We start from the raw sequence: 25,013 nt of genomic DNA on the forward strand, positions 1-25,013 counted from the left end.
TCTCATGAATAACGCCTATATCTTCAGCTGCCACGAGCTGGCATAACTCCTCTGATTTAATACCAGGCCATAAATCCATGAGGATTTGCCTCCATTTCCTGTAACTGTACTTATACTTGAGACCTGCTGCTCATCAGTTCTTAGCAGGGTATCTTAGAGGGCTGTTCCTAGGCTGCAGTCCTGTCTTTGGTGCAGACACCTGTGACCCATGTTAGGAAGTGGTCAGGGTTACATTACTAATTTGGGATGTATTAAATTCCTGCTGTCTCTGTTTCTTTTGCTTTTGTCACTCTTTGTGTGGGCTACTTCAGCAATCACTCCTGTGAGTTCAGAGTCCTTGGCTGCTTCTGTAGTTGGTGATACACGTAATGGAGTGGAATCAGACAGCTTTGTTGTGCAGTGGGCAGATCACTTTTTTTAATGCACCATTACATACCCTGTTTGTCTCCAGAAGTGCTCTCTGGTTGCATGCACTGCAAGCCTAACTTAGCAGCACTGTCTTGCTGATGTTTCTCTTGCACTCTGAGCTGAACACTGCTGGGTATAATGACTCCTGCTTCTGGAGCTTAATGCTTCCCTTCAGCTGCAGCCCATCACTGTCATGTGTCTAAGTCTACTGCACATTGTGTAGGAGGAGCAATGACTGGCAACTTGGGCAAATCCTCAGTACCTTCAGTTATGTGACCAATTGTTCATCACTTACCTCTGTGACAGCAAAGCTTCTTTTCCCACACGGAACCACCTTGTACCATTTGTCATGCAGAACATCCATGAATCCGTGGGACTTGTACTGACTTATCAGTTCGGAGATGTTGGAGGTGAGCGGAGAGTTAGGGGGAAGACCAATACCATATCCTAGAAGGAAAAACAGCACAGTCATGTCTCTTTCTCATTTGCTTCTTACTGAATTACATTGCTTTCTGGTATTGAGTGGCACTGCAGCAGATTAGGTTGGCATTTTATTTGAGGTCCGAACCTGGATGCTGGTTTCCTGTGGATGGAAAAAGCTGAGATGAGGCACTGTTGTACAAAGTAAAGTAGCCTGATGTAAACAGGATTCAGAATGATTAAAGCCACAAAACAGTATGTAAAAATGGAGATTCAAAAATTTAATATGGCAGTACACATAGATGAATAGGCCTGTTGTGTATCTAGAAATACAGCCTTTGTCTGCCTTCATCATGGGCTCTTCTGTTTTACATTGATTTACCAATGCAAGACAGCCTTAATGTCAAGTAAACCACTATGATCCCTTCATACTGTTATAGCCATGGATGTGACTGTGGTGTCAGATGTGACATTTTCTTTTCTTCCTGTGTATTTTCTGATGAGAAGCTGTGTGCATATAAATGCACATGGAGCACTGCATATTGTTATAACACAGCAATTTAAAACCCAGGGGTTGGACTTCCCATTCATGCAGTTCTGCTCCGGCTAGAATTTGATATTCATGTGTTCTTCAGCATGCTCGCAAAGGTCTCAGTCTAAATGCAGGTGGATTCAGGAACTTTAATATGGTCTTTACAGAATCCTGGTTTGGATTTAGAGAAATATAGTTTATGCCTGCAAAACATGCAGTTGCCTGCAGAGGTGTCCTGACAATAACCTGTAGAGATTCCTTTCTAATTCACTGTGGATTTTTTGGTTTGTTTGTTGTTTTTATTTGTTTTCAGTTCAGAATGCCAAATTTCATATTGTCCCAAAGAAGAGGGAACGGGAAGGGAAAGGGGGAGAAGAAAGGGAAGGGGGAAGGAAAAGAGAAAGAGAAGGGGAAGGGAAAAGGGAAAGGGAAGGGGAAGGGGGAGGATGTACATGACTGGTAAATTTGCCAGCACAGTGCCTTGCCTTTCAGTAATGTAGTGGTATGTGTACTTGCTGCTGATTTTTTTACCTTGTGTCTGTATTTCTACCTGAATGTATCTGCTAACATTGAAGGAATGGTTTCAGAGAAGGCATAGCTGCAATTCATTGTTACCACATTTCCAGCCTATTTAAGTGTTCCAAAATTTGGTGCTATGAAGTCCAGTTCTTTAAAAATGTATATTTGCGGGTTAATTTAGTTTTTCTATGTTGAAATGTTCAGTAATTGACTCAAAGTTGTGGAAGCTGATGGCTTACTTTGTTAGAGCTGTCCTCTCTCAAAGTGAAGATATATTGAGTTACACATGCATGGTGAAAAAAGCAGCTGCACACACACACGTCCTACTTCTGTCTAAACAGCTGTCTGCACATCTATCATTCCCAGTAACACCAAAAAAAAAAAAAAAAAGAGAGAGAAAAAAAAAGAAAATGTACTTCTTGCAAGTCTCTGGTGCAAACTCAAATGGGAAACACTGACAGAGTGAAAAGAAGAATTCTATAAAATCTCTAGTGCTGGTGACTTTTAGCTGAACTAGTTAAAATGCTCGGCTTCTCCTGGCCTTCATTTTGCTTCATTTTGCCTTACTAGTAAGATTTGAACCAGGTTTCTGGAGGAGACTGTTTTAATGGGAGATGGGAGAGGCCAGTATGATTGCCCTTGGAGGGGAGGGAAGGAGGAGCTTCAATCATTTTTGCTGCTTATCTATCACAGAAGTGATTCCTGAGGACTAATGTCTGCCCATGCTGGTGGTGGCTTCAGACAAGCCTTGTTTCCAGGCTGCCTTCTGCTGCCTTCTGCTGTGTCTTTGTGAGTACATCAGGACTGCAGGAGTCCATGGACCCGGATAGGCTCTGCTCTTTTGCTGCAATTAGCTACAGATTCAGCAGGGATCCTGCAATGACCTTTAGAAAGGGAACGGTGGAACTGTGGAATGGCATTCTGAATGCACTTCTCTGAATTTTGAACATGTGTAATGAAAGTGAGCCTAGAGAAAGCAAGCCTTATCTCAGGAGCAACTTTATTTCATTGTGAGTAGTGAAAAGGGCTGTGCCTCCTGCTTCTTTGGAGGCAGACCATTTGAGCTCTTTGAATAATTCCTATATAGAGTATAGGAACAGATGGTGCAAATGATCTAAAAGCTTTAAAAAAAAAAAAAAAAAAAAAAAACACAGAAAAAAAAAAAAAAGGTGAAACCTTGGTCCTGCTTCATCATCGAGAATTTTACCATAAGCTTCACGGGGTCTACCTATATAGTTTCACTGAACCACAGAAAAAGGAAGTACAAGAAATAGAGCAGCATGCTGTAAAATGGATTATTACCTTCAATGGCAAAGGGCTTTCCCACAGTTAGAAGCTTGCAGTCGGCATCTATTGATACTTCATAATCTAAGAGTGCTTTATCCATAATGAAGGCATCAAGTTTCTCTGGATCATTCCTGTATTCAACATCAAAGTCAGAAACAGAATCATTTCACAATCTAAGACTCGGTGGTACTCACTGAACATTTATCTATCTAGTTCTCTGGAAGCTTACCAGAGAATGGAAACAGGAACCAGGGACTGCTATTGTCAATGCAAGACTGATTTATATTTGAAGGAGGGAAACAAGCTTGAAAGATACAAACTTCGTGCATCTAGAACAGGGCAGCAGGGCTATGACTTACATTGCTCCCATGAAACACCTGATCTGAAAAATGGAAAACACTACAACAGGCTAGACTTTGACTCAGCTGAAAGGCAACACACAGCCTTATTGGAAGAAAAGAGCAAAAATTGCTAATACGCTTGTGCTGTCCTGGTTTCTTTGTGATTTTGAAATTTAGGTCATTAGACCAAAACGCAGGAAGATAACTCCATACAAAAGTGTTGTTTCCCTTTCTGAGTATGTGGTAAATTAATTCCCTTCACCAGATTAGCTTTTCTCTGCGTTCAGATTTCATGAACACAGGCAATTAGATTTTACTAACGTATTAACAAATTACGAATAATGAGTGTGAGATTAACGAATCTCACACTTGCACAAGTTGATGATAGAAAGGAACAGTTGCACTGCCTGTTTTCATCTGCCGCAGGGGCTGCACCCTCACCCTTGTCACTTGAAAGGCCTGGATATTCTCCTGACGTGAAGTTATACCATGTCATTGATTTCAACTGAATGATTCCAATTTAACCCAAACAAAGAACTGCCATGTATATGAATTTTTATTAGAATGGGCTTGGGAAAAATGTGTAAACAGGAAACAACTTCTGGTGAAAATTCCTCAGGCCATCTGCTATGCAACTTTTGTGTGTAAAATGAATGAAGTATTTCAGGCTTGTTATCTCCTCTTCAGTTTCCTAGCAGAGTGAATCGATTGTATGACCCCAGATTGTTAGACACAAATGTATTTGAAACGTGGGGATATCACAATTCCCTAAAGTAAAATTTGGTGTTTATTACTTTGTACCAGTCTAATGATGCTTTTATTAATTTTAATGACAATTGCTTTAAGGGCTCTCTCTGACAGGCCTTGTCTCCCACTAGCATGGTGAAGATGCTGAGGATCTTCATCCTCGACTTCTGCCTGGAGGGTGAGGATTTTTTTTCCTGAATGTTTCTCACTGCCTCATTAAAGTCTCCACGAACAGAAACCTGCCAGGAGTAACACATTGCCCATGCTTGATGGCACTCTAGCAGTTAATGCAAAGCACAGCTTCCCCTGGAAATGCTTCAGCTGATTCTGTGTTAGCCTGCCCTCCGATATGACTCCATCCAGGTGATTACAAGCTTGCCACACTGCCTTCAATGACTGTTTTATGGGATGAGAGACACTGAAAGTGGGAAGCTCATCACAATCTCACTGCCATGCCAGATCTGCTGTTGCATGTAGAGGCTCACTTAAGATATGCTACTCCATCCGGGGTTGCAGGGACATTGTACCGGCGCATGTACTCGTGCATCTCTGGGAAGCTTTGCCTCACGTAGTCTTCTGCACTGCTTTCTCGCACGGTTCCAAAGCGAAACCCTTGGGATGGGTGGTGGAGCTAAGGAGATGAAATTACAGATTAGCAGAGTCACTTGCCTCCTTCACATACAGGATCTTGGTCTTATTTGTGAATGTTTGTCAGAAATTCTCAGCATAGACCTTTATCTTATGTTTTCCTATGGTCAGCTTTCTACATCACAGAAGAGGTATGTAAGGACTTACCAGGTGACTGATTAGCCTGTCTGTGTATTCTCAGGATTTTCTTCATTACATGGAAAACATTTCCTTTGAGACACCAAGAACCCCTAGATCTAGGTGTTTAGTTGTACCATTTGTCCTAAAATGGTGTGTAGTGATGGGACACGGAGTCATGGTTTTAAACTAGAAAAGGGTAAATTTAGATAACATGAAAAAAATTCTTCACTCAGAGCGTGGTGAGGCCCTGGCACAGGCTGCCCAGAGAAGCTGTGGCTGCCCCATCCCTGGAGGTGTTTAAGGCCAGGCTGGATGGGGCTGGGGGCAACCTGGTCTGTTGGGAGGGGTCCCTGCCCATGGAAGGTTGGGGTGGACTAGATGAGCTTTAAGGTCCCTTCCAACACAAACCATTCAGATTCTTTGATTCTATAAAAACAGTCAAATTTTCAGCAAGTATCATGACAAGCTTTTAGGCTTGCTAGGATCCAGTGCCTGAGGTTCTGGATAGGCAATAGGGTCTGGATGTATTCTGTCAGAATATCTTTACAGATTCATTGAGGATGACATTTACTCTTCTGCAGAAGGGCAGCACCACCACTTCATTTCTAGAAGCCCAGAAATCATGTTACAGACTGCTGCTGCCTTTGCTGTCATTCACCGCAGTGAAACTAAACACTGAATTGTTGTAGACACAAAAATGCCTCCTGTTGCTGACAGGAGGATGAATACCCTCAGCAAAGCCCAGGGTCTACATTTGATTACCCACCTATACACATACCATTTTTGTACCAGACAAACATGCAATTGTGTGTCCTTTCCTTTTCAAAACCTGCTTCCTGGGTCCACCTCCTGTATCTGTATTACAGTCCTGAGTAGTTTGTCTGATCAGAAATTTCACAGACTGGTGTTTCCACGGTATCATGCTTGTCTTGGGAATACTTAACACTTCATGGGGAAATTCTCAAAGTGCAGCAGCTCAAGCAGTGCCCTCTAGTTTTGCTGAGCACTTCCTTGAGAGGACTGAGTGTTGCCAAGATCATGTTAATTGGAAAGCCTTCAGCAGTGTACCAGCCTCAGAGCACAGGAAGCCAAATAAAGTTAAGGCAGACACACTCTGTTTCCCGGGAAGCTGAAGGTCTCCACAACAGTTTGCAAAGACGATCCCAGCATGGCCATGTTCTGCTTTGCAAAGAGCAAGCAGAGAGGTGTTCTGCCAGTCCATCTGGTTCCCTGCATTATCATTTCTGCAAAGCAGAGCGCACAGCAACACAAAGCTGTACAAAAAAGACCTTCCCCACACTTCTTTTCAATGACCCCACAGATAAAAGAATATTCATAGAACATAAGGATAACAAATGTAGGATGTAAATTCATGATCTTATAGTTCAGTCTGAGAAGGAATAGAGAAAGGTCTTTTGAATGGTATTTTGGTATCCTGGAACCAATGAGTATACTTTATTCCTGGTAAATTTATCTGGAAAGTGGGCAGCTGCTTTTCACATTGTGCTCTGCTGACCTGGTTCTTGTGCTGCAATCCAGAAATAAGACCTGGAGGTAAATGCTTTTGTGTGGGCATGGAGGGAGCCTTAGCATGTTTTTCTCAGGTATCCTGGTCTGGATGACTACAGGATGCACAATGCAGGGTGTATATCCATCAGCAGCTGGCCATAGTGCGTGCTATGCCAGAAGGACCGTGGGCGCAGAGGGAAATGTTCTTGCCTGGAAGTGTGGAAACAGCATTGAAGTGCCAGAAGACATAAATAACAGAGAGCGGTGCTGTGACAATACATCATGGAGCCTTCCAGAACAATGTCAATCCAAACTAGGTCTAGTCTCCAGACATGGATGATGACCTGCTTAAAGAAGAAGAGGCTCCGTGTACATGGAGCTCTACAACCATCGTGTACATTTGTCTCTACAACCAAAGAAGCTAGTCACCACAATAAGTGTTCATTCTCCAGGTTTTATTTCTTGGCCATTTCAGTGAAGAGACCAGAAACTTCTCTGGGTCTCAACACTGAACCATACTGCTACCTTTCAAGTCAGCTTAGGTGCTTGTTGTGGCATCTGTGGTCCCCCTAGTGATGCCAATTGCAGTGCCACACCTGCTCTGCAAATAAAGACTGCTGATGGAAGATGAAGTCTAACTGAGACTGTCACCAAAGCAACAGATCTAGATAGATTTTTAAGCCTCCACGAAAAAGGCAAGTACAAAGGAAAGAGTTAAGTCCATCTCCATTCAATTTTCTGTCCCAAAAGCCTTATTGAGGACTATTCATGCTTTGCTTTGTGTTGGGCACATTGTCAAATTTCACCACAAATGATGACAACAGTGGAATATGTGTTAGATCAAAGGTCCATCTGGCTTAATATCCTGTCTCTAGCAGCACCATATGCCTTGTGGGATGTCTTGGAAAGACTGTGTAGGGAAGTTATGTAGTGATCCTTTGCATCCTATGCTCTTCCTGCTTCCGGTAATTTGTGTTTTTCTTAAGCATAATTATGTGTCTGCAATTCTATATTTGATGACTCTTGACTCTTTTCTTGAAGGATAAATCTTAATAACGTTCTAATCCTGTATATCTGTTGTGACTTCTGCTTTCTTCTTACTGCTGCTTATTCACATGAGGAAAAGGCTTACTTGCAGCTATACTGAACAGCGGATTAACGACACAAAATGCTGCCAAAAGCAGATATTGGACTACCTGCACTGCCTTCCCTGCCTAATCCACTAAGATTCCTAAGGGTTACTTGCTTCAAGAGAAGATAAAAACTTCAGGATGGAAACAAGACTTCAGTTTTCACTGTTGTGTCACTGTTGCTTTCTTACTTTCTGTAGTCCTCTCTGGGAGAGATTCTGTGAAAAGATGGAAACCACAAATATCTGTATGTTGACAGTACAGGTAAATATCAGTCTTTGTGTGAGTTTTGCCTTATTAATTGGTCTTTCCTGTTCATCATGCGCTGCTTCTTTTGTGTTTCTTAGATCTTAAGAATTCTGTATTGAAAAGAGTTTTGCCAAAAACAAGTCACACAATCCTAATACTTAGGACTTCAGAGAAATCCTTGAAAACATTAACTCTAAAATAACAGCATTTTAAGAACCACAATTTGAAGATTCAGGAATTTACTTTTTAAACTGGTGATTTGGTGGAGGCAGTTACTTATTTCTGGTATCAGTAATAGCAAGTATAAAAGCTGTCTCATGGAGAAAAGACAGCAATTCAAATTAGAGGTATTTTTAATATGTGAAGACTGCACTTCTGTCTATATGCTGTTGTGTTTTTCGTTAAAAACTTAGTCAGTATGAAAGGTGAATAACCATTACAAAGCAGGTAATGGGCACCAGGAACTGCTAACAATTTTTGCATCTGTAGAGTAGCAGGAGATTTGCTGGTGATGCAAGTATGATTAAAATAAACAAACACAAAGGCTGCAAATCCATCTCCAGGTGGTGGCAAGAGCCATCCTTGCTCTCATTTTAAATAACCTTTCAAGGTGCCTCCAAAATCATGTATCTAATGCTGTAAAAAGTCAAAAGAACAGGGTTTGTTCTATCCTAGAGAGGAGCTTTCAGCCTTTTTGGGAGACAAGTTGGTCCCAATGTGACAAAGCATTGAAAAAGTTATAGAGGTTATATAGGTACAGGTGATCTCTCTCTCTTTATTCATCTCTTTAACTGCCAGACCTCCCTTCTGAAGGCCTGGGAGAAAAGGAAATCACTCATTTTCTAAAAGGGTCATTGCTCCTAACTGCAACAGGTCCTCAGCCAGAAGGCTGACTCTGTGCACTTCTAAGTAGCCTCTCCAACACAGTGCACGGGAATTGAGCATTGCTGCAGTGCATGGGGCTCGTTGCTGTTTAACCAGACATTTGAGTATTAGCCAGCGAGGCCACCACAGCACACCACTCAGCAAAGTACAGTGCTGAGCTATGGACTGGGAGAAGCAGGAGGGCACCACTGGGAGCTGCCGGAGGACAGAGCAGAGCCCAGGCATGCTCACCCCCTGAAAGGACCTGGGTGCATGCATCATGGTTGAAAACTGAGGTGGCCAGTTTGTAGCCTTTCAGGTGTTATCCCGATTGTTTTTTAAAACCGTCTCCCCTGTCTACTGTGAGATAGCTGGTGCACATGAAGTTATGATGCACGTGGAGGCCTCCCGTTTGGATCTGGGTTAGCATGTGGGGCCAGCTCAAGAAAGAAGAAATGGATGTACTGCCAGACGGGACTGATCACTTATCTTCTTCAGTCAGCACTCTGACTTCACATATGCAGGGCTGTGAATTGTGGCACAGGTCTGCGAGTGGTTCAGGAAGATAACCAATCTTCTCTGAAGAAAGAAATCATGGAAGGCCTACAACATGCTCCTGGGAAGAGCAGGGCAAAGGTGCAGAAGAAAAGCTAAAGACCTCTGGAAAGTAAGTATGCTTTCTGTAATTAGGGTACCAAGGCTGTCCCTGTGGTCTCTGAGGACATATCTAAAGTGGGATGAATATGCTGGTGTTCCTAAGGGCAAGTCTCACTGTGTAAGAAAACATGGTATCCAGGGTAGGGGCAGTGGTTCAAGGTGCTGAGAAGGTGAAGTGTTAGTTGAATCACTTGAGCACTGAGGCTCAGGTCACTCAGAGGTTAAGGAAACTCCAGAGTTCTGCAGAACACCCATCCTCTCTGAAAGTGCCAGGAAAAGCTTCGGGACTTCTCTGAGTCTTCTGTACTTTGTATAGCATTGTGCTACTAGACAAACAATGTTTGGGAAACAAATTTGCTGAAAGCAAATGCTACAGACACCATTTCCATTGGCATGCCACCTTACTTCTGGATCTTCTTGGTTTCTGTCTTCTGTTGTTAAAACATCTGCTGAGTGGGAAGTGGAGAGCTAGTGTTTTATTTGGGAGGAAGATGTTGAGAAGAATTGGGTATGTGCATACATCTATGCCTTGGGGTGCCAATTATGCATGAAAATACCAATGTGATAAAACCACAGGAGCAGAAACAGAAAAATAAAATCCTAAATGTCAGGGATTTGAATTACTTGGCACATTCCAGTTTATGTAATACAGTGCCACTGCATTCAGTACCGTCAGCTAGGCTGAGATCACCTAGACTCAGACCTGAAAATACTTAGGCATAGAAATGTCCTGTGCAAGTTGGGATTTAAAGCTGAAAATGCATAAGATGCTACTAGGAGTTAACCTCCAAAGTTGGCTGTTGTGTTTGGAGATCTTTCTGGCAGATTCTGGCTTCTGAATAAACTTTCAGAACTTTCACTGCTGAGCAACTAGGTTTGTCTCAAAGACTTTTCCCCCTTGGTGCTCTGGTTGCTGTCTCTACTACCATTCTGAGGTTTGCATTGCATTTGGTTGTCATGTATTCCTGCAGTGTGTAGGAAACCTAGGTGTTCAGAATATAAATACAGTGAAAAGATGATCTCAGTTCCAAAAAGACTGGCAGTAGAATAGGGGCAGTGAAACTACTCAGTGAGAAGAACAATTTTTTCTTGTAGAAGTTCTCTGTCACATCTTCATGGTCCTCCTGAGTAAATAGCTCTCTGCATTTCTATGTGAATAAGGAGAAGTTGAACAGGGAGTGACTAGCTGATCACAATGCATCCACTGTATTTATGGATACTTTCACAGAAGCCTATCACTGAGGCAGGAGATACCGGGCTGCGTGTCCAGAGTACTTAATGAATGAAGCATTGTGGGGTCTCAAAATGACAGGAGTTATGCTGAAGCATGAACTGGCCTGGTGGACTTGCTGAAGTGAGGTTTGGCTTTGCTTCCTTCTGATCCTGTGGAGTTTGAGCTTGCAGGGAATGCTGAAGAGATAAGGAAGTTCTAAGCAGAGAAACTGTAAGGAAGTGGAATTATGGCTATTTTCTATAAGCAGATAAATCAATATACCCATAAATGACTGAATTCTAGGCAATTTTTCCCCAGTACTTGACTGATGGGGTGCAGTAACTGTCTCAATGAATTTGATTCAAGACCATTTTGTGCACACTGATAGCTGGTTTAAGAAAGACTGGTCCTGGGACTGTTTCTAATCAGCATCTCAAATCATGATCATGAATTCACCATTCATTCAGCTAGCCTATCCTTTCCTCACCTCCACAGAAGGGGCAACCCAGTATGCAGTGAGTTGCAGTGGCAGTGACTGCACGCTGCAGTGGTGGATGCAGAGGTAACACGGATTCAGCTTTTACCACAACCCACGATACTGTGTTTTAACTTTAATAGGGTATAGAAAGGGTGAACAAGACTGAAAACACTTCCATAAGTTTTACAAAAACCTTAGAGGAAAAAATATTCTGAAAAGGTTTCATTAGTTCTGCCCTGTGCTATTATTGGTTACCTGGTGTAATACTGAGTGTAGTGTTTAATGGTCACCCCACATATCAGCAAGCAGGCTGCTGGAGCCAGCACGATCTTTGCCAGGCAACTGCTGCAGACTCTGGAAGAAATGTTCAGTTTTGGTTGTTAACTGCTGGAGTGTGGTGGCATTAAGTGGTCTGCTCTGCTGTGAAGGGCTGACATGCTTTTAGAGTCTGTTTTGCAACGAGCCTTTATGAATCAGTAGCTTTTTATTTTGCCTTCCTTAACCTAAACTTTTAAGTGGTCGCCTACCTGCTAATAGATTTCTCATGGCCCACTGATAGAGGAAATTCAATTGCTAATACCAAGCAAAGTTTCAGGGTAAAAAGAACAAAACAAACAAAATTAAAAACAAAGTAGAACTATGTTCATGGGCTTTTCCCAACTTATCTGCAAGAATTTTTGAAAGCTAAACTCTTGTGAATATTTATGGGGTGCAGAGAAGGATGAAAGAAAAGAAAATTATTCATAGTGAAGCAGATGAATTTCAAATTTTAGCAGATGAAAATTCACAGCTGAACTTCTGGAAGTGAAAGCTTTGTTCAAAAGCTGTCCCGTGTGTTCAGTCTTGGGATGTGGAGATGTTCCCAGGGACTCCAGGAGATGGTGCATGCAGGATACATCTGAAAGCTCGCTTTCCTTTCTCTATTGCAAGAAGTGTCAGTGGAGCTGATTATTGGCTTGCCAGGATAATGTCAGATTTTGTTAAAATCCTGTCACTTAGAATCCAACTCAGCTAGGTCATTAGTTGGCATAAATCTTTACAGCTGCATTGAAGTCAATGAGCAGTTTCAATCTGGGAACCAATGCACAGTCCAGTACTGAGAGTTTATTCTTCTGTATTTCAACCTAAGTGTGTATGAAAAAAATCTAAGATCTCTGTTTAAAAATACAAAGCTTCTTTACTGATACTCCTTGTGTGACTGCTAAGAATTAATTAAAAACTGCTTTGCTCCTCTGTGTGCCACAGAAGCTGCATTGCTAAGGGGTGAAACTGGGCACTCTGGTCTGCAAAGGTATTAATTTCCAAGGATTGTTTTGCTGATTGAGATGCTGGGCAGTGTCTTAGTCCAATAAGATTTGTAAGAACAGAATGGTGGTGAATATAAACTTCAGGGTGTGCTTATCTCTGTTTTTAATAGCACTTTTTTTCTGGACAGAGGGATCCTTCAGCTGGGATTTATTCTAGGAGAGTTGAGAACTGCAAGACAGTATGTGTAATAGTTACAGGCAAAATTGATAGACTAAAGGGAAAAACAGGGATGTAATTCCCAACAGAAAATAGATCACTGGTTCCAGATGTACTTCAGCAGCACAAAGCAGCCATAGAAATGCTCCGGACTGTCACTTCATACGGTGTTCTTCCACCTCCCACCTGTAAACAGGGCTAATGCTGCTTTAAGGTGAAGTCCTTTCCAAATCAGAAGGGAAAAAGAGCTGCTTGGCTGTATACGTGTTTGGTATCAAAGATGCATGGGAGTTTTCTCGTTAAATAGTCCCTCCTGGCCTTCCATCCTGGGTTTCAGGTTTGCTGATGAAAAACTGCCAAAGAGCTCTCTAGTATCAGCCAAGGTATGGAAGGGGACACCTAATATTACAGCAGCATATCATGGAGGTAGCTTCCTCACCCCCAAGCTTCAAAACAAATGTCTTTCAAATCATTTTTCTTACAAAATCTTTCTGCTCCAGCTGTTGCTGGTCAATCAGGGCCATCCTGCCAGTCCTCCTGCCCTCTGGCACTTGTCCCCCAGGTGCCAGAGCATGAACGCTGTCCTCTACAGTGGCACTGCCTAAACTTGGAGGGTAGGGGTTGTGCTCTGTAGCTTCTGGGAAAAGAACAGGCAGCAGTTTCATGTTGCAAATGGGTCACTAGTTACAAGAAATTAATGTGATTAGCACTTTGCCTGTAGGGACACCAGAGCTTTCCAATCACTGACTGTGGAACTGTCTACCAGCACAACTCTGATTTCTCAAAAATGTTATCTGCTATCTTTTTTCTAAAGCACCAAATGACAGTAAATCAGAGGGAGTCCTTAGTTATCAGTACATACATTGTTGAAACTAAATGTTTTGGGCTTTTGTTTTTCTTCTTGGAATCAATTTTGAACAATGAAGCATGTGTGAAGCACAAAGACTAAAAGAAAAATGATGGGGTCATTTAGATGCCTTGGCCTCTTGAAAGGCCTCAGTGAAATATGGACAACACTACTTGACTTTACCTGGTGTTCAGTCAAATCTCATTGTATTCAGTGAGAACTATGATTCTTTCCAGGCGGCTTGACCTCTTGGCATCCCTGAAATCCAGCAGTGCTGGTGCTGACTGAGGACTTCTATCATTAGGAACTGCTGGTACCCAGGTGTGTTTTTATAGATCACAATGGCCGTGAACACTAATAAATTTCCTTCATGCTGCTAAGTCAGCTGTACAATGATCCTCCATCTGCCAGGAGATAAGATCAACCTTATGTGTCTTCTCTGTCCTCTGTTCTTTGCCAATTACTTCAGCAGCACCTTCTCCTCATCTTCATCTGCTTGCTTTATTTCTTGCAGGGGTCTCAGCCTCATCTACAATGCAGCTGCTTTTTCCAGTGATGGGCTCGATTTCATTGACATGACATACAGGTACATTGCAGCTTGAGAGTAAGAAACTGATGTGAAGATGGCTGCGAAAATCCTAGAAGACATTCTTCTGGTGCTGAAAGATCAACCTTCATGATGTTCTTCAAGAGAAATGAAGACAGCAGGACTTCCTCTCTTCCACCCTGTTGCCTATCTGCTTTGGATCAAACAGCAAGGTGAGGTAAGGAGTACTCAAGACAGTGGGTGACAGAACAAATCACTCTATGTAGAGGAAGACCTGGAGCAGCAGGGGATAATAGACAAAGATACCACAAGGATGATTGTTGGTAAAAAGGCACAAAAAATAGGTTTTGAAGAGAAAGGAGACTCGATTTGGAGAATGGGGCTGTCTGATATGTTGGATATCAACACGGAAAAAAATCCAAACCATCCACATTCTGAATCTTCAAAGCCATAACTTTAGGAGAAATCTTTAACAAGGTGATAGGGAAGCTAAACAAGTTAAGTCTTCACCACCATAAACTGCACAAGGGAGATAAAGAAGCCGAGATTTGACCTCCATACATTGCAGGCATGCCCTTCATGCACATATGAGATTAGTCTGCAATGCCTGTTCTTCATTCCGACTCTTCAGTTTCATACTTAATTTCTCTTTCATTTGATATTTTTTTCATTTTGTCTGGTCTCCATGACATAAAAAGTCCTCCTGAGTTCAAATCCTTCACTGACTTATTAATACTCAGAAAGGCACCACACACTAATTAGCAGGCTGTGATGCTGTCAGTCATGACCTTCCCGTGTCCAGTAACTTCCCGCACAGAAATTTATGCTCTCTAGACATTGCAGCCAACTTCTTGTAACTCTGAAAATAAATGAATCATGCAGTCCTGGACAGATAAAAAACCCCATGGGAGCAATAAGATTTCTGTTAACTCCTCTGAGGTTGTTGATTGTTTTTTGTCATACAATTTAATGCATTTAATGCATATTTAAATAGTTGCTGTTTCATTATATATTTAATACATAGCAGTATAAGTAGCACTCTTGATAATGATTCCTCTTAGGCTGATGCAGTGAAAGACCACAGCAGAATTTAAGCGCATTTGCGCTGGTGTAATTCTTACAAGACTTCTTTTTTTCAGGAAGAAAATTTATCAATAAACGCATAACAGTTATGACCTCGCTCTAAAGCTTGTTGGACTCAGAGGAAAATCTCATTAAATGCAATATTGTTTGGCTCATGCCTCTAACTGTGAAAAAGGCCTATAAAGTGGCTGAAGCTTTCCTTTTCTGTGGTTTGATATTGCTAAATCTCATCTGCAGTTACTCACCAGTTGGTATTTCTGGATTGTTTTAACACTACATGTAGCAATGAGTTTTCAGCTGATACAATCATAACCATAAAGCTTCTAAATTAACTTAGATTTTCATAAATCAAGATGTGAGACTTTGCACCCTCGCATTTTACATTTTAAATTTAGAAATGAAAAGCTAGGTGATTGTAAACATTGAATTCCTGAATAACAATATCTCAGTAATCTTGTTTGGATTATTCAAAGTGCTTAGTCTTGTAATAAACAGATGGACAGCTCATAAAAGCAGGTGTTCTGGTGGCACGGCAGTGGATTGAAGATTGCTGGGAGAGAGCATCAGATATTTCTGAGGATTAATTCCAAAGCATGCCAAGGTGTCTGGAAGGACATGCCAGATGGGGCTTGTCAGAGTGATTGTGGGTGTCCAGTGTATTCTTTGGGGACTCTATATCATTTGCGAGATATGCTCCATTGTCATTGTGCATGAAGGAGAGAAGCAGACAGTTTCAGGGTCTGAGTGATCTCATCCCAAAGCGTCTTCAACAGAGGACTCAGCCAGATGTGCCTGCCTCTCCCAACTAATCGTGAAAGCATACTAGACTAAGTAAATCACCTGCAATGTCTCCACTGTGGACATGTGAAGTTAGGTGAGATAACACAAGAAAATTAACTGATGGGGGGATTCACAGGCAAGCACAGCACTTTTTGCTAAATGAGTCTCTATAGGCATGATATTTAATATCAAATTACAATGTGGAGAGTAACTTTGCCATTGTAATAGTGTTTGGAAGACAAAATTATCCAGACAGATCAACATATAGCCATGCTAAATTAACAGACATAGATGCTAGATGCTAAGCGAATACTCAGTTTGGCAAAGAAGAGCTTACAGCTGATACATCTGTGACAATGGTAGGGTAACGCCTAAAAAGCTTGTTACATGGTGGAAGGCATGACACCTTTATTAGCAGAAAGAGAGGCCAGGTGATGGATCACCTCCTGGAAAGTCTGTCCAGCCCTTCAGCTTCTGCTGCTGTATGCTTTCTTGTTGGCATGTTTGAAATGAGTCTTCGGTCCTCTGGGCTTCCACAGTCATTCTGCCTCAAGTTATCTGGACAACTCAATATGCTCCTGACTTTTACTGTGCATTTCTAACGTAGAATATTGCATTAGAAGCCTGCAAGCAAAGTCCCTGCTTCAAAACTTGCTACTGACAACCCCTGCTCCCTGGGGAGAGCCTGTACACCAGAACTTCATTTGGGGATTTGACAGTGAGGAGTCATACTGGATCCAGGCCTTATTCTAAAGAGTTGCTGGGCAAAGAAAGGCGCTGTGACTGCCTATGTACTTACAGAAAATCTCTTTTCCCTGCCCGTGGCACCGAGACCCAGATCACGCACACGCAGATGGTATTCCTTTATGGAAACCATTCCAGAAACTAAGATGTAAAATATCTGGGCTTGTCACAAGACTGAATAAACGACACAACAGCCATAAGAATACATGATTATGAAGCAGCCTGGCAGCAAATTCTTTTTTTTCTACCCAGAGCCCCTTGCTTATCATTGTTCCCCTTCTCTGCTCCACCCGTGCCTGCCGGCTGCGTACTCAGCGTGCTGCTGTTGGTCTGTAATGCAGTCACAGAGAAACGAATGCCTGTCAGCAAGGGAACAGACAGCAGCCAGACTCATCTGTCCCCCTCTGCATACCTCGGTGCTGCTCCAGCAGCAGTCAGTTTTAATGTGTTACCTTCTGCAACCCGGTCTTGCCGCTGTGGAAATGTGCACTGGCACCAGCGAAGGATTAAAACGTTGGGCAGTGGGTGGCTTCTTCAGCTGAGACTGATCACAACGTCAGGGGCCTAAGGAGCTATGAAATAAACAAGGTGGTAAGCAGATGGGGGAGATGTCAGGAATCATGCCAGTTGCCTTCCAGGCCGTGACAGGTAGGCAGGACAAATGACCAGACCAGCTCAAAGGCAGCCTGCTGGTTTGCGTGCTTGTAGGCTGAAAAACAGAGCTTGTACAGAAGTTGAGTTTATGCAACAGATACACAGTCTGCCAAGCAGTCTGAAGAAGAGGAATGCCATATATTTTTTTGTTCATCCAACAATGTGACATTAGAAGAACAATTGAAATAAGCACCTGGGATTCAGATGAGAGAAGGGATGAAAGCAGTATAAAATGATCCAAATAAAATGCTTTTCTCTATCTTCTATATGCAAGCAAGCTTTTAAATTTATTTGCCACATGGTGTTGAAGGTGGTCTGCTGCTTCAGGTGGGGGATCAAGGCACTGCAGCAACTTTCACCCGGATAAACAGCACATTCAGCCCTGCAGCTGTCTTCTTCTGCTCAAACAGCAGCCTGAAAATGTATTCAAGTGAACGTTTCTTCCCCAAAATACGTCTGCTGGTTTGCACTGGGAAGAGATGATGGTCTAAATTGTGTAAGATTTGCAGGTCTGGTTGAGAGATCTGTAAGATCTCTGTTGACTTCATTTTCTGTTATTTCTAATGAAGAGGTTGTAACTTTGAGGCTCCAGCAGCACAGAAGGACCATGTCTCCTTTGTACAGCTATACCGAGCACTTGCTAAACACTGTACTGCTCGGTCCAATTAAACATCACTGCTGTAATCTGTGTTTTTCTAGAAAGGCAGATGTTGTTTATCTTTAAGCAGAAAAGAAAGAATATATATACTCCTGGAAATATTGACTTTAGATATCAGGTTTCTCATCTTGACAAAGACTTTCAGTTTTTCCCAACTTGCCTTCTCTTCTGACTGCTTTCAGTCTCAGATGGGATTTTTTGTTTGTGGCTGCCAGCTTAAAGAAATTGTATGTTTTACATCAACTCAAGAAGGTTGCTCATCTATTTTGGGCTTTGTTTTTTAAATACTTTTCAAAAGCACAGTGCAAAGGCATACCTATATAGAGAGCAGTAGGAGAATGTTTAAAAGCACATTGATATTAAAAAGATTATTTTTGCATCTTGTTGCCATCTTTTTCAAAAAAAAAAAAAAAAAAGAGGCAAGCAGATCTGAAAAAGAGAAAAATATTCAAATCACATACAAATTATTTTAAGGAACTAGAACTAACTAAACTCATGGGTGTACTTCTAAAACTGCTGTGCTGCAAACATCTCCTAAGCCTAAGCTTTACACATCAGAGAGCACTTTGCAAAGGTACAGCCCAGGCTTTGTGTGAGAAGAGGTTAAAACAGTGCATTTACTATTATAACTGCTCTTACACACTAAGACTTCAGAAGCAAATGCGTGAATGAAATACCTGGAACTATTTTGCAGTTCATGTCACATCAGGTGATCTTGTCCCATAAAATCTACTTGTTTTATTCCTACATTGGTAACTGTTCAGACGCTGAGCTTTGTTTCATGAAGCAGAGAAATGGCTGTCTTGAGAAGGCTGATAATGCCACTGATTTACTGGGATCACTGAGCTGATTAACCCCAAACCATCAGTCAATGTTGTTTTTATTCAGGCCTAGGACCCATGTTTTCAGTTCCCAGTATGCTTCAATACTCTGTGCCCAATTTTGTAACCTGATGGAGAAGTTTTACCATGCAGCTTTAAAATAATTTCATCTTCTTAAAATTGCAGAAATTTCCCAATATCTCTCTTAGGAACTCTATGTGTGGTCACAATAATGATGCAGAAAAATAGGATGTAATCTGATGTGATTTGATTTGATGAAGGTAATGCTCATGCAAAGAGCAGGACTAACTTAATTTTCAAGTCCATGTTATGGCTTATACAACAATGACTGAAAGGCTCTCATTTACTCACTCAGAATGCTCTGAATAAAACATATACATGATTTCAGCAGTTTTGAGGCTTAGTGAACTTACGGATGTAGAATATGTAACATTTTTCTGGGAGGAGAAAGGGGGATTATTAATAGAAACTTGGTTTAAGTCATAGATCAGAAGGCCTTAGGCCAACCACAGAAAACTTTGTTTTGTTTAAAATATTACTGAAAGAAAGGATCTAGATTATGTTGGAAAAAGTGAGTCAGAATTCGTACTCACAAAATCAAAACTGAATGGTCATCAGTCTGAATGCAAAATACCACTAACATAGAAGAGAGACATATATACCCTTTAATTTCAAAATTTATGAAAGTAAAATAAATGATCAGTTCTTGCATTCTTGAGGTGACTTATTCTAGTGGTACAATGTTGTATTTAGTTCAACTACCTGAGACCAGTGGGAGGCAGTTTCATAGCTATGTACCAGCAGTTAAGTCATGAGTATAAAATTGTTAACAATACCATGAATCATGCTTTTGCTGGAGAAAGCACCAAACAAAAAAGGAAAATTTGCTGTTGTCATCCTGCTCCCTAGACACAATTGAAGAAGATGCCTGCTCTTGTGTCACCTGCAGCCTTGAACTCTTTGCATAAACCCTTCTGCTCTCTTTTATTCATGATCATTACTTTGTGGCAAATAAAATCAGAATAGTCTTTTAAAATTGTTGGACTGGGGAATTTGGCTGAGACTTAAATTCCATCCAAAATTTGCTTCACACCCCCCCTCTTGGGATTGAGGGAGAGAGCAGGTGTGAACAATCCTGATTTTGCATTTTTCCTTGCCTTCCCACTATGTTTTTCTGAGCTATTTGCAAACAAGTTGTCTACTATATAATCCATTCCCTCCAGTGTACATTTCCCAGTATGACATTGCAAATCAAATGTTTGACAACTCATGAAGTGAATCCCACTGTTTTGATGCAGAAGGTAGAATTTTTCAAACAATTTCTGTTCTTCTCCATTTCATTTAGCATTCATGGGGAATTTTGCCAGTAATGCCCTTGTAAGTACTGTTAGGACCTCTGAAATACTAACAAAACCCTACCTAGAACACCAGTGGTTTTGTATCCATGCTGTGTGCATGGTTGAATAAATCACCAAATCAGCCAACTGATCAAAACTGCAGCCAAAGAGACTTTGGAACTGAAATCTAACCCTGAATCTGCATATAGAAGCCACTTATCATCTCTGCAGTGAGTAAAAACAAAATCCTTGACCACCTTCCTTACCACAGATCTTTGAAATAAACCCCTACACTTCTGTGGATATTTAAAGATCTCTCAGTGGATGTTTCTACTGAAATGACATGAGATGATCATTAACTGTAGTGTAACTGCTCTTTTGCAGACAGGTTGCTTTCTGATTTTATTAGAAACCATAAACTGTGCAGCAGTGAGTTTCAACTAGGAAGAAGAAAAGGCTGAGTTAATAACAATAGACATGCTTTACCTTTGGGTCATGTATTCCAGAAAGCTCTTCATAGATTTTCTCTCCTACCATGACAGCAGCTAGGTTGGCTGTGTATGTGGACAAACAAAACAGACAGAAAATAGCCCATAGATTCATTAAAAATCTTCCAGTCCAGCACTTGGGAGGTTTGATGGCAGCTGTTCTTCCAAACAAGATCGCATAGCAGACATTGAGAGCAGATGAGAAAGAGAAGACTTTGTTCCTGTTCCTTCCCTTGGGGGTCATCCCAAAAGGACTTTTCCATTCATATAAGGTGAGGAATATAGCTGTGATGTGCAATGCGACAAATATCCCCAGCCACATAGTCCAGTGAAGTGGCCACATAAAGGCTCCAATTGGAGCCGCAGTGTCTTTGGTCCTAACCAATATACCCAAGCTGGTTGAAAAGAAAGGGCTGGTGAAATCAATCACTTGGCTGCGGGCAGTGTTAATGCTAAAGGATGTCACTGCCATATGAGCTGTCCCAGAAAGAAGGTCTCCCACCAGTCCTGTCCAGTGGCCGTTCTTCCAGGCTCCATACTTTCCATCACCAACAATATATAAATCAAAATCAAAGTTCATATCCTCAGCCAGTTTCTCCAGCAGGTCAATGCAGTAGCCATAGCAGCACTTCTTCAGCTCAATGGGAACGGTGTCATTTCCTCCTTGAAGGGTTTCAAACAGGTTATCCAGCACAGCTGAGTCATTGGTCAAAGGATCTAAGCACAGCTGCCCTGCTGGGCAAAGACCTTCATCATCTACATCTCTTGTAAAGACAAATGGATGCTCAATGAGAGTTACCACTCTGAGGTGCAACCGGGTGGGGTGTTGCATGTGATTTTTATGTCTCTGGGTTTGTTCTGGCCATATCCCATAGTCCATGACTATCTTTCCTTCTTGCCAGCTCCCCAGACGAGTCCACATTGGATTCCCAACAGGGTCATGCTGCAGATTCCAGATGAAGAAGTTGTTTTCTGAGCTAACAACGGAGGAGCCTTTCACCTTAATGTGGCCACTGAGGCCATCAAATGTTGTGTTGGCTAAAAACCTGTTGCGGGGAGAAAGCAGAGAAATCAGAAGCAGACATGTCAAGCCATATGCAGACACCATGAATTTATGTTTAAAGGACTAGATAAGGAAATCCAGTTGAACACCTAGATAATTCATAGCTTTCCTATAGCACAATGAATAAGCCACTTAATTTATGATTAAAGTAACCGGGAATACTCTATCTCCTGCATATTTTATGTACTGTAAATGGAAACTCTTCAGAAACGATATTCTATTTACCTATTAGAAAAAAATGAGTGACAATTTACTTTTTTTTTTTCAGTTATCTTTCCTCCATAAGAAAATGAAACATGGGTTAATTCTCTGCTGAACTCTCCAGATCAGTGTCAGTTTCTTAGACAAAAATATGTAAGAAAATGGAAGAATAGAAATGATGAAATGTCCTTCCAAGAAAAATCTTATAATTTCAGTAAGATCTAGTTTATGTAATAGAGGCTACTGAAGCGCTGTCAACGGATTTCAAGCACTCTGAAGTGAACCAATCTGGATTTTAAAATGCAGATTTGGTATTGGCAAGCCGCTTCAGAATGGGGAAAGGGATTCAGTGAAAGAAGATGGCCCTAGAACAGGCAGATTTAATTCTTTAAAACAATAAAATATCTTCAAAAGCAATGTTCTTACAGGTGAGATTTTGACCTACCTGCTCTCATTAAGTGTCCCAGTTTTGCACTGTGCATTTTGCATTAAGGTTTTTGGACTTTTGCTACCCCAGATATTCAGAGTAAACTTAACTATTTCATTTATATTGGGCTCGCAATGTTTGCTAGTAGTTGTCACCACTTTATGTAGAATGCAGCTTCTGCTAACTCATTATACAAGATGCTAACATGACATGGATAAAAGAGCAGGGAACTGAATGGGAACATGACCAGCTGAACTGCTCTCCTTTAATGAGAAAGCCTCTGTGCATTTCATAGGGGCTGTAGAGGGGCACTACTTAGACTATACAAGTCTTAGTAGAGTGATTCCATTAGAAACAACTGAGTTAGATTGCTGCTAATATGGTGTAAGGTAAGTGAAGCAAATATTTTTTCAGTAAGAAGCATTCAGAAGACAGACTATTTAGCTGTCATAGTAGAATATAACACGTCACATTAGCTCTGGGAATTGGATGAAAGCGAGTATTGAAAGAAGTATAAAGGCTAAAGTTGTCATTCCAGTCTCAATAGACAAGACATAACCTTTAAGTGGTGTTAATTGTTTATCAATAGCTAGAGGGGGAAAAAAACTAACCTGAAATTGATTCAAAAAGGATAAATACGTAGCTACTGTTTGTGCATGCATGCTTCTGACTGGACTGCAGCCTTTGTTTTGATGACTTCTGGTGAATTTTGATGGATTTTCAGCAGTCAAAACTGTATATGAGTTCAGATCATATAATTTTTTTGCCCTCAGCAAAGAGTAAATTTAAGAAACTGAACGATATAGTTTTGAGTGTTAGTTGTGTGAGAACCTTTTAGAGATGGCTCTGAAACTCTTCTTATGCAGCCTATTTTGAGTGTGTTGAGTTTGGAGAAAGATTACACAGCCAACACGGTCAAAAGCTACTGTACATGTGTTACTTGAGTCTGAGAATTATGCCTAAAAATGCATGTAGGTGTTTGTATACAGGACTGATACATAAATATGAATCACATTTTAAAAATCTTTACCATTTAGTCTAGTGTTAGCTAAATGACACTGCAACTTCATTAACCAGTGGTCTCTGCCATTGTTTGACTGGTGCTTTCCTCCCAGCCTGCGTTTTGTATTTAACTGTGTTTGTGCATGCTCATGCATGTAAAACATTATCAAGACACCATCTACAGAAGAAGGCAATCCCAAGCACTAAAGAAGGGTTTACGTAGCCATTAACTTTTCTGTTTTCTCTCTCCTTCTCATTCTTTGTAAAAAAAAATGAGCTATTTCCTCCTAACAAGCCTTACTGGGTTTATATGCTGAGGTCATCACTATGACAATAACTGAATGTGTAGATGTGCCTGTGCATAAAATTATGAAAGAAATAGTGTTGAAAATAGTGCTAGCAATTCACAAAATGCCAAAATTGAGGGAGACAAATTCCCAAGGGGAATAAATTAGCAAAGTTCTGATGGATTTGGGCCCACATTTTCATTGCAGCAGCATAACCTGGATATTAGAAAGCTGCAGACCTGGTGTTTTGGGAGTAGATGAAGCTATGGAATAATGCCTTAGATTTATTTTCTACAGGTAGGATGAGAACAGTGAAATTTATGCACTGTGTTCTCTGACTTTCAGTGTAGAAATAAGCGTGCCCATGAGAGTAAACCAAGCACTCGGTACCTGTCCTGTAGTTGAATTGTGTTAGAAGCATTTACCTGAGAGATTTAGTAGCATTTAAATGTATGACTTTGCTACTTTATCGAGGTAGTGGCTTACTTTTGCAACTCATTTGCATGTTACATATTTTTGGTAGTGACAGGACATTAATCAAAATAAATGAGGGGAACCATGTGGGAGATACATTTTAACAACACGTTGTTATATATGCGAGTGGCTATGGCTGCTAATCATTTTCATATGCTGTATGCAGTACTACTGAAACTCATGCCAGGGGCTTCATGGAAAAACTCAGTAACTTACAAAATAGGTAAGAGGATGTGACTACATTATTTAGGGCAGCAGTATCTAGTATGAAAATTTGTGGAGTTGCAAGTGTTGAGTATTACACAGACACATTGGAAATTCCAGAACTGGTCCTTTTCAGTAGGGCTATGGACAGATTTTTAAGGAAAGACTATGTGTACAGGTTTCAAAAGGTAAAGGGACAGATCCTCAATTGATTAATTTCCTTGATGTGTCATTATCTGTGAGTTGATGATCACACTGGCAGGCTGATTGCTGTCTCAAAGCTTTACTAGCATCTCCTCAGTTTGACCAAGCAGTCTGAAGTGTGCCAGCTGCTCTTTTCACCTTTATTCCTGTTTTTAATGTGCTTTGCTGTAAGAATTGCTCATTACAACTTCAATAGTACTACCACAATCCAGAAGAGACATCTTTGTAGTACTTTTAAGAATGACTTAATTTAACAATTTCATTTTCTCTCAAGCTTGATGGCTTGGCCATTCTATATCTTTCTTAGAAAATTTACCAGAAAGTAAGAGTCAGAACAGGCAGGCAAATAGCAGGCTGGTGAAATTACCCAAGAAGGCAAATTAAAGATGTAAGTCTAGTTCAAGCTATAAAGACAAGATGAGGCTTTGAAATTTTAGTATCTCATTCTGCCAAAAAGGATGCTCCCATGAGCAGACAGGAATGGATGAAGGAATCAACCTTGTCATGAGAGAAATTAAGGATGGAGATTTACAGCAGCACAGTCTTTAACTGTGTGTATCTCCATATCAATACCTATATCAATAA

At 41.1% G+C, this 25,013-nt stretch overlaps 1 protein-coding gene across 1 annotated transcript in view; it reads right to left on the reverse strand.

The window, feature by feature from the left end:
* The window catches only part of GRIN3A (glutamate ionotropic receptor NMDA type subunit 3A), a 70,945-nt gene that overhangs the window by 12,845 nt on the left and 33,087 nt on the right, over positions 1 to 25,013 (reverse strand). Inside the window, 4 exon segments of the mRNA XM_032205903.1 lie at positions 704 to 855; positions 3,182 to 3,297; positions 4,740 to 4,885; positions 20,565 to 21,612. Coding sequence (XP_032061794.1) covers positions 704 to 855; positions 3,182 to 3,297; positions 4,740 to 4,885; positions 20,565 to 21,612 — 1,462 coding nt within the window.

The sequence above is a fragment of the Aythya fuligula genome, chromosome Z, assembly GCF_009819795.1.
Source record: "Aythya fuligula isolate bAytFul2 chromosome Z, bAytFul2.pri, whole genome shotgun sequence".
Classification (NCBI taxonomy): Eukaryota; Metazoa; Chordata; class Aves; order Anseriformes; family Anatidae; genus Aythya; species Aythya fuligula.